Here is a 12,461-nt window from a genome sequence, read left to right on the forward strand (position 1 = left end):
AGTTCGTGCAACCAAGATATGGGTTGAAAACAATAACATTGATTGTATGAACTGGTCACCATTAAGTCCAGATCTTAATCCTGTTGAAAATTAATGGGCAGAATGTCGAAAATAATTTATAGAGACGGGAAACAATTTAATAATATTCAAGATTTACATTCTGCAATATTAGTAGCCTGATCAAGTATTATACCCGAAAATTTGTTAAAATATGTCAACGAAATGCAGAAGAGTATGATCGACGTTGTATAAGGAAAAGGTGATAAAATTAATAAATAAGTTTTGTTTTATTTTTTGAATTACTTTTTTTTAAAAAACATCAAAACCATCATGTCCCTGAAAAAAGTTAATGCAGTTTAAAATCACTTTTCTGAATCAAAAACTAATAAATAATAGATATTATTATTTTAAGCATGTGTTTATATTTTACAATTTGAGTTAAATGAGACGTCCCGTTTAATTGTTAGACTAATTATTTTTTTTAAGCGTTTTGTAGTAGCTTAGATTAGAAAAATAAAATCACGCAGTAGTTTATTGTAACAAAATAAAAAAAAATGTAATATTTACAATTCTTAAACGTGTTTTTAGGGGGGGGGAGTCTTAAGATTTTGACGGGCCCCTTAAGACAAAAAAATCCAAAAACCAGATTAGACATATATAAAATAAGATTCAATAAAAGGTATTTTTACCTTATTTTAATTACAACGTTTAAACACGAATAATGATTTTAGAATTGTATCTTATTTGATTTTGCACAGAAAAAAATTTTTTTTTAGGTGTCTTAAGATTTTGACGCGCACTGAATGTAACAAAAGAGAAGCCGGAAACGAAGTGAACACCAATTGCGGAGAAGCGCAGAAGATCATCGACAAATACGTTGAAGAAGTAGGTAACTTGGGAAGTGACATTACGAACAGTTTTAAAGTCAAACATCAGATCTCCCCTAGAAAGTGGGAGACAATAGCAAACAAAAGAAAACTCTCCTATGAATGGAAAGAAAAGAGAATTTTTAAAAGATGGATGCATCAAACTAGCACGGGAAGGGATAATAGAAGAAAGCTTGAGCATATAGAACTCACCAGTTGTCATAACACCGAAAAGAACTAAAGGATTTAGATTGTGCATCGATTTTAGGAACTAAATTAGAAAACAGTTAAGAAGATATGTCAACCACCACCATCAGCAGCGAAGGAATGTATAAATACGTTAAGTGGGGTGACAGTTTTCTTCCAGCTAAACCTTGAACATAGATATCACTAAATTCCACACCAAAAGATTCTGAAGAATACGCAGCAGTCATGGCACCATTTGGTAAATTTCAGCACAGGATGATGCCATTCGGATTGACAAATGCACCGGCTACATTCCAACAACTTGAGTAAATGATATTCCGAAACCAGATAAAGAAAGTATCGTTGTATACCTAAATGATATTACGATATACTCCAAGAATTATGAATAAAATCATAAAGACATTTAAGTAGTTCCAGATCTACTACTTGTCAACGGTTTAAGATTAAATAAGAAGAAATGTCATTTTTGCAAAGCAGAGGTCAAACCTTGGGATTTGTAGTTAAAGAAGGAAAGTACACCCAGACAGAGAAAGGTTGGGGCTATTTAAAAACACAATAAGCCTTTTGCCATAAAATAATTACATTCATTTGTTGGATGTGTAGGTTATTTTCGAAACTTTATCAAGGGGGTTTGAAGAAAGATGTATAAATTAAATCAAATTATTAACAGGAAGTTGAAATTTGATCAAGCTCTAGTCGATAAGAAGATGGAAACCTTAAGGAAAGAGTTAATTGGATCGCTGTGGCTAGCATTACCGGACATAGATGAACACTTTACTGTTGAATCTGATGCGTCGGACTATTGCATCGGAGGCGTGATAAGGCAAGTTCAGAAGGGTAAAGAGGCAGCAATTAGATTTTGAAGTAGAAATCTCATCGAAGCAAAAAAGAGTTACTCGACACTCGAAAAAGAGACACTCGCCTTTATTTACGCTTTGAAAATATTAAAAAGTTACTTGCATAAAAGATTTATTGTACTAACGGACCATAAGTCATTGATCTGGTTGTACAAAACGAGGAGCTTTCAAGGGAGGTTAGCAAGATGGTTGATGTTCCCTTGTGATATGGATTTTAAGATTTAATATATGAAAGGTACATCTAACGTGGTTGCAGACTATGTGTCGCGAATGTAACTGAAGGCAATTTGTAAAGGAAGTGCCAATGAGGTGATTATAGGGGCGCGTCAATTGACGGGACACAGTTGTGCGAATAATACTTACATTTTTTTGAAAACACAATGGATGGAAAACGACATTACGAAAGAAAAAGTAAAGGAGGTCGTCAGAATATGTGAAACATGCATAAATTTCAAGAAAAACTAGAAGTTTAGACAGTATCCAACAAATATTGACGGAGAATTTCTCAGAGGGGGGGGAATTGACTGTATTGGACCACTGCCGAAATCGACATTAGGATGCAAATTTATTGTCTTAGCAACAGACTACTACACAAAATGGACAGAAGGAAAGGCTTTAAAAAGTAGGTCGGCTAAAGAAATAACAAGATTTTTAGTCGAGGATGTATTCTCGAGGCATGGTGTCGTAAAGGAAATTAGGAGTGACCAAGGACTCGAGTTTTTGAATGAATTGGTGAGATATGTAGCGGCATTTTGGAATACTAAGATAAAGCACTCATCCCCCATCTTCCACAACCAAACGAATTGGCGGAAAGGACAAACCAGAAGATCGTAACTAAGATATCAAAGGCGATGGTGGACTGCGGATCGAGCTGGGATAAAGTGCTACCGTACGTTTTATTTCAATACAAAATTGGAATGGTTGAAAGGTTAAATGCGTTGCCACTCATGATGTGTTACGGACGAAATCTGAGTGTACAATATAATGTAATAAAGTTTCGAAGGAAGTTGAAAGTTTTTTGTCTAACCTAGTTGAGTACCTAAAGGAAAAAACGAAATTTCTGACCTTAAAGAAAGAAAAGTTTAACATAGCACACGAAAAAAGTATTAAAGCTACGGATGCAAGAAATGAAAGCATGATAGATCCAGAAGATTTGGATATAGGAGACAGAGCCTCGGTAAGAAGCACAGGTTGCTAAACAGAAAATTTGAATCTTTTTATCAGGAGCCGTTTGAAGTAGGAAGTAACAAAGAACGTGTGGCTTGCAGAATTAAGGATGTAAACACGGGTTCTGTGTATGAAATCAATCGTAAAGACATTGTTAAGCTTAACTCCAAAAGTACAGCATCTAATCTGAATGAAGGGGAAAGTGTTGGCGCCCATGAAGCTCAACAAGAATGAATTATTTTTGAGACCGTTTTATAATGTAAAATCGGCCTGTCAGTCTCACTCTGAAACGGAGTTTCGCATATTTATGTAAATATGCGAAAAAACGAAAAGGGGTTGAAAAAGAGAACAAATAAACGCTATTTAGTAAATCAACCCGTTGACCACAACACTTGTATATTAGTAATATTATACTAATGATTTTAAAAACTGTAAATAACTGTAGTGTTTGCAAAAAATACAAAATAATTAACAGTCAGCCTCAAAACAATGCAAAAATAGAAGCAACAAAGTTATATGAAAGGATTTCAACTGGCATTTTTGGTTCTTTAAATATTATATCGGCAACTTAGATCCGGAGGAGAAGGCAGGATATATCCTAACAACGTTAGATATATTCTTGAGAGAAACAAAATTATTCTTCTTTAAATCAATCAAATCCCAAGAACTTATTGACGCAATAAAAACATGGATCGAACAAAAAGGAATTCCCAAGCATCTAATATCAGATGACGGTAGACAATATATTTCTACGAAGTTTAAGGACTACTTACTAATTACAGGAATTATTCACATATATAATTCCAATGTACATCCAAGGTCAAATGAAGTTTCAGAACGTATAAATCAAACTATTGCATTCATATTGGCAATTAGCAAACATAAAGATATCAAAGAAGCTGTAAAAATGGCAAAAGATACGCTTAATATTAATTATAATAGAGGCATCAAGGCATCTCCATACCTTATAGCCAATAAAAAGGATTTCTATGATGTTGATAACAAATGTCAAAATTATTTACATAAAATATAACAGGTTAAACAGGTACCAAAGCTTTAAATAGATGAGCAAGTTTTCAAACGAATTCTTAAGGCCGGTAAGTTAGATCGAAAATATGGAAGCAAGAGAACTATTGAAGAAATAGGACCAAAAGGGAACTGGGTATGGTTAAAAAATGTCCATTCTTAGACACATGTCCGTCGCTAAAGCGTTAGAGTCTGGGGGGTGGCAAAATCTGGTATAATTCTCAAACCATATTTTTATAACGAACAAATAATTTATTTGATTAGTTTAAAACGTCACATATTGGTGATTTCATTTCTTTAAAAAATTATGTTTATTAATTAAACATAAATATAAATAAGAAAATTAATAAAAAGACGTGAGTAAAAGTAGTTCTAATTACCGCAACACCTATAAAAATAAAACTTATTGTAACAAAACACTCTTTACCTGGGAATTTACGAGTCTTCTCACAGCATCATTGAATGCTTTATTGTCATAGGCACAACTCCTGGCAAGCACGCCAAAAATAAATAAATAAATTTAATGTTTAAGAACGTGGTACGGTACCACAGTAAATTTAAAAAAACAAATTCTATTTTTTAATGTCGCTACGGTATTTAAGGTTAGGCAGGCAAGGTAAGTCGATGAGAAAAAATGCAAAAAAAATAATATTTTCGCTTTATATAAAAAAATCTGAAGGGTTGCTTTACTTAGCATTTTTGCTAACTTTTTCTAACTTTGTGTAAAAACGCCTTTAAAAATATTTTTTATTTTAATTGCCCTTCTTTTTTAAGGGAAAATTAATGTAGGCAAATTCGCTTTGAAGGCTTCAAAAATTAAAAGAAATAATAGGCAATTGTGTTATGTGTAAAGCATGTAAAAAACAAGCAAAAATCCTAAATCATATAGCAATAACAGCAAAAGAATTATTTGAAAGGTTTGTATAGACATATTTAGACCAATCGACTAAACAAATTCAAAACATCAAAAGCTCTTAAAAGGGGATATTTCTTAACAATAAAAGACGTATTTACAAGATTGAGTAAAATTTTTTTCAATAAATTACAGATGAAATTATTATTAAAAACATTATAAAATGGATCACAGAATTTACAGTTCCAAAATCGCTGACCTCGGGCAACGGTACACAATTTACAAGCGAAAAATTCTTACAAAATCAAAAGATGTGCTAACTCAATTCATGCACCAATATATAAACGTGCATCTAACAAAATTGCAAAAAGAATCAACGGTATTCTGTCTGGGATCATTCGAATTTATAAAAAAATTATATTATCAGAAGTTATAAAAAATGCATACAAGATTCAACTATAACTTTAGAAGCTTTATTTTACATTCGCCTTTTGAGAGGAACAATAAAAGAACTTTAAATTTAGATAAAAACTTAATTTTAGAATTTGAGGAAAAAAATAAAAGCAAACGATCAACAGAAAACAAAAGAAAGTAGAGGGGGAACGAGCTCGTATAAATAAAAAACTTGCATGCAAAAAAATCAAGTCTAATACGAAAAATCGTATACTATTGCAGAAGTGTGAACAAAAAATCAATGGGTTAAACTATCAGGAAAAAGGAATAGATTCACATAGGAGAAATCAAATGAAATGGCGAAATGTGGTATACTGTTTAATTAAAGTAAATATCGTCAATTTCAAATGTCAAGACGTTTGATAATAGTGCTATAAATAAATATCATCAAACAAGGAGTGATATCGTTCCTGACAAGAAAAATAAATCAGTTTATAAAAAATCTATTGTGGAACAATACCTCCCAGGAGGATATGTCACTGTGATTTTTTTGTTCTTTCTAGACTGTTATTTTATATTCTAATAATAGTACTGCCGTTTCTACCTGAAATTGCGCGTGCTTTTTAGAAATAAAAGTATATAGACTTGTTTTTAAAAAAAGCTTTCATAGAGAATATAATTTATTTAATATTTTCTTTAATTACTTTTATAAAAAAAAATTTTATTAAATTTTTGAAAAAACCAATACTTGTATTGTGACTTAAAAAATTCCAGTGACAACCATCGGTCAGTTATTGGGGGGGTGTTAAATACTATAAAGTTTTTTCATGATTGGTTATAAGATTGTACAGATATAGTTTTTATTACAAAATATAAAAAAGTCTAATCAATTAATAAATTATTAAATATATTCTCTACGTTCATATTCTTTATCATTACTCTCCATAATTCCTTTTAAAGGGGAAATTAATCGATTAATATCTGTAGATAAATGAGTAACAGACTTTATAAATTATTTCTTTCCTTTTTCAAAAAATTCTGAGAGCCCTCTAATCTTTCAATAAGCATTTTTATAATTACAATAATACATGCAAGCTTTACAGCTCGTGAAATATTTGTATGTCTTTTTGTGATATCTTTACATTAGTTGTAAATAAGATAAAAATTTTTCTTAATAATATAAATATTTAGATTAAAAAACAAAAAATGCTTTATCACTTCTTTAATAAACATGTTGTATTCTATTATTAATTTCTTTACAGACTCACATGAAGATTCTGTAAAAAAAGAATTTTTTTCTATATTTTTTACTTGAAATTCAACACTTTTGTTTAAATATCTTTTTCTCAAATTATAACATTTTTTAATCATCGATAACTCAGATATAAGTTTTTTGTTCTTATTTCCAACAAAAAAAATCTTTTGAAATTAAAATTGGTTCTTTTTAGCTTTTTTAAATAAAGATTTAAATAGTTTTAGGTTTTCTTTAGAAAAATCTATAAATAAATTCATTATTTTTGATTGTTGATTACTAAATTGTAATGTTCCATTCTGAAATACAAGATTATTATGATTTAAGTGTTCTTTATAAGTTAGAACCTCATTAAATTTTTTTAGCACAAACATCATAAAAATTATTTAGTAAGTCTTCTTTATCTTTACGTAGTATTTTTTCTTTACATTTTGTATAATTATTTAGATTTTCATTTTTATTATTTATCGTCTTATTGAGTTTAATACTGCATCATATTGTTTTAAAGATTCAAAAAATTTAAATGAACTACTATCGCATATACTTGAACTATTTTAAAAATTTTCTTCCAAATCTCTTGCATTTTCAGAAGTACTACATTTATTATTGTCGTCTAATTTAAGTTTTTTCCAAACTGGCTTTTCGAAAGTTTTGTAATTTTTAGCTGCTAAATGCTGAGAATTTATTGTATCAAAAATAAGATTATCAGATACAGAACCATATATATTTTTATACCGTAATTTTTCTTCTAATTCTACAGTATTCTCAACTATCTTTGTTAGCTTAAAGCTTTTTTGGTCCAAAAATTGCTTTGTGATATTGTTACCATTTGAAATTTGATTAAATTGTTTTTTCTTTTTGCGCTATAAAAGTCTTTCCTATTACTTACGACAGATTCTATAGTACCAATAAGTTCATTATTTGTTGAGGTATAAATGTCTGCAAAAAAGTAAAGAAATTTAAACTTTTATAGGATATTTCAAAAAAGTTTTTTATTAAACTGATAAAGATTTTAACAGCTTTTTTAAAATAAAATGGAATGAACTTTTATGATTTACAAAATAATCTTTGCGAAATGATGCAATCTAGAATATAACTTATCAGTAAATGTTACTTGCTTACTTAGTTTCATATCCATTAGAAAACCTTTATTCTTTCTACATTATAAATATTAATTTGTTTTTTCTAAAAGTTTTAATTAGCATGAATTTTAGAAAAATAATGTAAATTAAAAAAATTATAATTAATTAAAAATTTATAAAAAGTTTTTACAAAAGTTTTTAAAAAATAAACCTTCGATGGGCGCTACTTTTACCCTGCTTTTAAAAAAATACTTTTAGCCCCAAATTACTAGAAGATATAAAACTAAAACTGTTGAAGCGAGAGAGTATATAGCATTGAGGATATCTGAGCTATTACGATCAACGAAGTTTACACTGGCAATATGTTTACAGATACGAATACATTCAACGCAACACTATGCAAATTGGGGCTTTTTGCTAATACTGTGACATGCAGCGAGTGCCAAAGGCGCTCCCAAATGTCATATGTAAACCGCAAACTCGCACCAGATGTCTATAATTGGGCTTGCAAAAGTTTATATATGCAGATGTGTTCTTTAAAACATGTAACTTTTTTGATTCATTCAAGATTGGTGTACAAACTATTTTAAAAGCTGTCTATAAGTACCTTCTGGAATATCTTTTGTAGATATTGCATTGAAACTTGAAATATGTGGGAAAACAGCAAGTGAAATAGCCGATTTGGTTAGGGATTGTATTTGTGAATATATGGCTGACCAAACAATTAGGATTTGTGGGCTAAACGAGCACGGGGTGCCAAAAGTTGTAGAGATTGACGAAAGTCTTTTTTTAAGAAAGTATAATCGAGGAAGAATTAGAAATGGACAATGGCATATTGGTGGTATTAAAAAAGGTTCAAAAAATGTTTTATTTTGCCTGTAGAAAATAGAAACGCAGGTACAATATGGCCATAACAAACGCAATCTTTTTAAAACTATGAAATATTTTTATTAAGACAATATTAACTTACAAACTAGATAGTTTACACAAATGTATAAATGTTTTTTTTTGTCAAAACTAATGATGGGAAGTTCGTATGTATATGTTAATTTATAATTAACTAAAAGTGCCGTTCAAAAATCGCAATTTTTAATTTAAATTTTTTTGTTATGCTTTTTTAAAAGATAAAAAAGATTTAAAATTTAAACCCATGGCAGAAAAGCTTTCTCTGGATGAAAAAATTGGGATTAAAATGTATTTAAAAAAGGAATGAAACAATTGTAAAATGCTGAAGAATATGAAGTACATCTTTCAATCATCACACGATTTAAAGTAAAACTAAAAAAAATGAATTTGTAAGAGAAAGATTGAATCATGCAAGTCCAATATTCTTAAAAATGATGATTTAAAATTTCTGAGGATTATAGAATTGGTAGCACAAAATTGACTGAAGATATGAAAATAGAACGTGAAAAACAATATCTGCAAGGATTATAAAAAAAAATTATGTGAATGTGACTTTTTTGTAGGGTTTCTTGTAAAAAAACAAATTGCCAAAAAAAAATTAAGGCAAGATTGAAGTGGGCTGAAAAACATGCTTCGCGGTGGAATGAAAGATGGACTAGTAAAATTTGGTGTGATGAATCTAAAATAAATCTTTATTGATTTGATGATAAAGGATGTGTACGAAGAAAAAAATACAAGATATTATAAAAATAATCTCCCTCCCCCAATTGTTAAGCATAAAGATGGCAGTATCATAGTATGGGCCTGCTTTTCAGCAGATGGTGTCGGAAATATACATAGAATTGGGAGAATAATACATTTAAGAGAATATGCAAGAATTTTAGACAAAAATTTGGCATGTTCAGCCAAAAAACTTAAACTGAAAAATTACATTTTTCAACAGAATAACGGTTCCAAACATACAAGCAAGTATGTGAGTGAATATTTAATAGATTGAAATATTAACACTATGATTTGGCCTGCACAATCACCCGGTTTGAACTATCTTTAGAATTTATAGTCAATTGTTGAGATTAACGTTGCTAAAAGAAGACTAAAAAATTAATTACAGGTAGAGCAATTTACTATTGAATAATAAAATAAAATCAATAAAAAACACGTATAAGATTGTTTCAAAGCATGACCAAACGTTGTAGTGCTATTATTGATGTAAAGGGGGGACATACTATATATTGAAAAATTTATTGCGTTTTTTTTGTCCACATTTTTAAAAAAAATTTTTTAAGGCATTTTTATGACGCAAATTTATAATAACAATAATAAATAAATCTAAAAATGTAATTTTTATATGTAATGTAAACTTAATGCAATATAAAAAAGTTCTATATATTCAAATTAAAATTGCGCTTTTTTTGCCACTACTACATGCCCCTAATACCAAAAGGTACCCCCACAAATGGTAGCGACTTTAGGCCTATTACCTAAATGTATAATTTTTACAAACTTACGACAAAATGCACTATGAAAATGACGCAATTGATTGTAAAAAGTAGAAAACTATTATCTGCGAACCAACTAGAGACAGTTAAACAAGTACAGAGTGCCAAGGAGCAAGCCAAGATAAGCATAGCCATCAATAAGGAACATGAAACAAGCTAAAAACCACATGGATAGATTTTAAAGCGCCTATAATTCTGTAAACCATGACTATCTACTAACTTTCATAGGCAAATTACTTCCCATTTATGGATAAGTAAATTCTTAGAGATTACCGTTAGAAAGTAGCATGTTGAGACAATATCGGAATCAGAAATAATATTGACTAAGAAGATTGAAAAGGGGGTATTGCAAGGAGATTCCTTTTTTCCCCTTTTGTTTGTACTATGTATGGATCAACTGAGCAGGAAACTGAACTTAACATATCTAAAAGTAGGAATACTAACCTCCCAAAATGAGTTTGTAACAAAGCACCTTCTAATTATTAAAGGCCTAAAGATTTTTACAGAGACTTAAATAGTTCTTCAACTGATGAATGAGGAAACTAAAAAGTTTTTTTAGCTGTAAGATTAGAAATGAACAAAAGTATGTCAGTAACAAACTGTACTGAATGCATTGAAGATTCGATAGTACTAAAGACCACGGGGATAAAAGTACCTTGGAATGACAGAGGATGCATCTAGTACTGCAAAAAGAGAGACGTTTAAAAAAGTGAAAAACAAAATCTTAAAAAGGGCAGAAAAGCTGTGCAGAACTTAGCTAAATGGTAAGAATATAATTCGAGAAATTAATGAGAATGCTATATTAGTAATAAAGGGTCCCAAATTGGAGCTAACAGATTTTAAGGGCCTCAATTTTGATATTAGACAGATACTGATCAAGTATAAAGTCCACCTACAACCAGCTTGTAGGGAAATAAATACCTACCTAGATCTGAAATAGGAAGAGGGCTTATAAGTATTAAAATAGAAGTGAAAAAAATATGTTTTTGAACATTAATAAGTCATTTAATGAGTTAAAAAATAGCTCTCTAAAACGAGCAGCAATACTTTCAGTAGGTGAAGGTTTAAATCTCATCTATTTACTATAAATGTGCCCTCAGGATCAGGCATAGCTTGGTAGAAGATATAACCCATAGGATGCTAGCAGAAGCCCAAAGAGCCAGCGCTTTACAGCAAATAGAAACAAGGATTAACCATGAAAAGCTGTTTAAAGCCAAAGAGAAAGAACTAGTTAGCATTAGGGACTCTTTTACCTGGCTGATGAAAGGAAATGACCAGGCTAGATCTGGAGCAATTTATTGTTTCAAACAGGATAGAAATATATTTTGTGGACAGAAGGGACAGTGTTCAAACTGTGATTCTCATAGGAAGACTGTAGAACATTTAGCTACCAAGTGTGATTAAATGTTGGGTTTTGATTATACAAAAGATACAACGAAGTATTTAGATGTATTTACCTTTTACTATAGATTAAATATGGTTTTAAGAAGACAAAGAAGACACGTGGACATTCAGTTACGGAGATCATGGAAAATGACAAAGCTGAAATAAGAGTGGACACAAAAATATCTACAAATATTACTTTAAACAATAATAAGTCTAATATTCTTGTATTTGACAAGAAGAAGAAAGAAATTTAAATAGTGAAAGTTAATATTATCAACCAGGACCGACTGATCATAGTGGAGAATGAAAAGCTAAGGAAATGTGATCTTCCTGCAAATAAATTGGAACTAATACATAAGTCTCTAACAAGAATAGTTCCTTTTGTAATACATAGGATGGTGTGGTAACTAAATATCAAAAGATGTACATTGGGGAGCTGGAAATTCATCCTTCCTTTTAAGCATGCATCCAGTTTATTGTACTGAAGTAGACTTTAGAGTCTATATCTTTGTAACGGAGACAGGGATTTTACCAGGAAGATTCTTAAAAGGAAGAGGTGGCTAGAGCTGTAAGCGCAATAGTTGAGAAGTTAAATGCCAAAAAAATGGTGATTGCAAGGGTGAAGCCAAAAATAACCCAATAGAATTAGTAAGTACATGTAATATCATAGTAAATATGGACTGTGGTGGGTTAAAACCTCCGACCAAATCTGCAAATCTATGCGCTAAAGAATCCTTACAGAACGAAATTATAACTCATTAAATAAAATTTGATTATTTTAAATTTCAATTTGTCTTAGTTTGAAACTTAATATAAATGTATAAATACATCTTATTAACATAAAAGATACAAAATTTAATAATAAAAAAAATTTCCAATTTGAAAAACGAAATAGCTTTAATTTGAAGTTGTTTCTGTATGTTCGTTTTGTGTTTGCAATTTATTCTCCAAATACTTGACTATTTCA

The 12,461-nt window shown here is 30.1% G+C and overlaps 5 protein-coding genes across 5 annotated transcripts; 3 read left to right on the forward strand and 2 right to left on the reverse strand.

Moving 5' to 3' along the window:
* Positions 1-505: 505 nt before the first annotated feature.
* Positions 506-655, reverse strand: AAJ76_99000655 (hypothetical protein; the record flags this gene model as incomplete). The annotated part of the gene is made up of 1 exon (XM_024476700.1): positions 506-655. The coding sequence occupies one exon, from the start codon at positions 653-655 to the stop codon at positions 506-508; it is 150 nt and encodes a 49-aa protein (XP_024329953.1).
* Positions 656-1,714: 1,059 nt separating this feature from the next.
* AAJ76_990001715 (pol polyprotein) lies at positions 1,715-1,936 on the forward strand (the record flags this gene model as incomplete). The annotated part of the gene is made up of 1 exon (XM_024476698.1): positions 1,715-1,936. One exon carries the CDS (start codon positions 1,715-1,717, stop codon positions 1,934-1,936), a length of 222 nt encoding a protein of 73 aa, XP_024329954.1.
* A 1,577-nt stretch (positions 1,937-3,513) lies between these two features.
* Positions 3,514-3,669, forward strand: AAJ76_990003514 (hypothetical protein; the record flags this gene model as incomplete). Its single annotated transcript, XM_024476699.1, has 1 exon — positions 3,514-3,669. The coding sequence occupies one exon, from the start codon at positions 3,514-3,516 to the stop codon at positions 3,667-3,669; it is 156 nt and encodes a 51-aa protein (XP_024329955.1).
* A 6,041-nt stretch (positions 3,670-9,710) lies between these two features.
* On the reverse strand, positions 9,711-9,833 carry AAJ76_990009833 (hypothetical protein; the record flags this gene model as incomplete). Its single annotated transcript, XM_024476701.1, has 1 exon — positions 9,711-9,833. One exon carries the CDS (start codon positions 9,831-9,833, stop codon positions 9,711-9,713), a length of 123 nt encoding a protein of 40 aa, XP_024329956.1.
* A 1,412-nt stretch (positions 9,834-11,245) lies between these two features.
* On the forward strand, positions 11,246-11,512 carry AAJ76_9900011246 (hypothetical protein; the record flags this gene model as incomplete). Its single annotated transcript, XM_024476697.1, has 1 exon — positions 11,246-11,512. One exon carries the CDS (start codon positions 11,246-11,248, stop codon positions 11,510-11,512), a length of 267 nt encoding a protein of 88 aa, XP_024329957.1.
* Positions 11,513-12,461: the final 949 nt, after the last annotated feature.

The sequence above is a fragment of the Vairimorpha ceranae genome (genome assembly GCF_000988165.1).
Source record: "Vairimorpha ceranae strain PA08 1199 chromosome Unknown NODE_99, whole genome shotgun sequence".
NCBI classification, from domain to species: domain Eukaryota; kingdom Fungi; phylum Microsporidia; family Nosematidae; genus Vairimorpha; species Vairimorpha ceranae.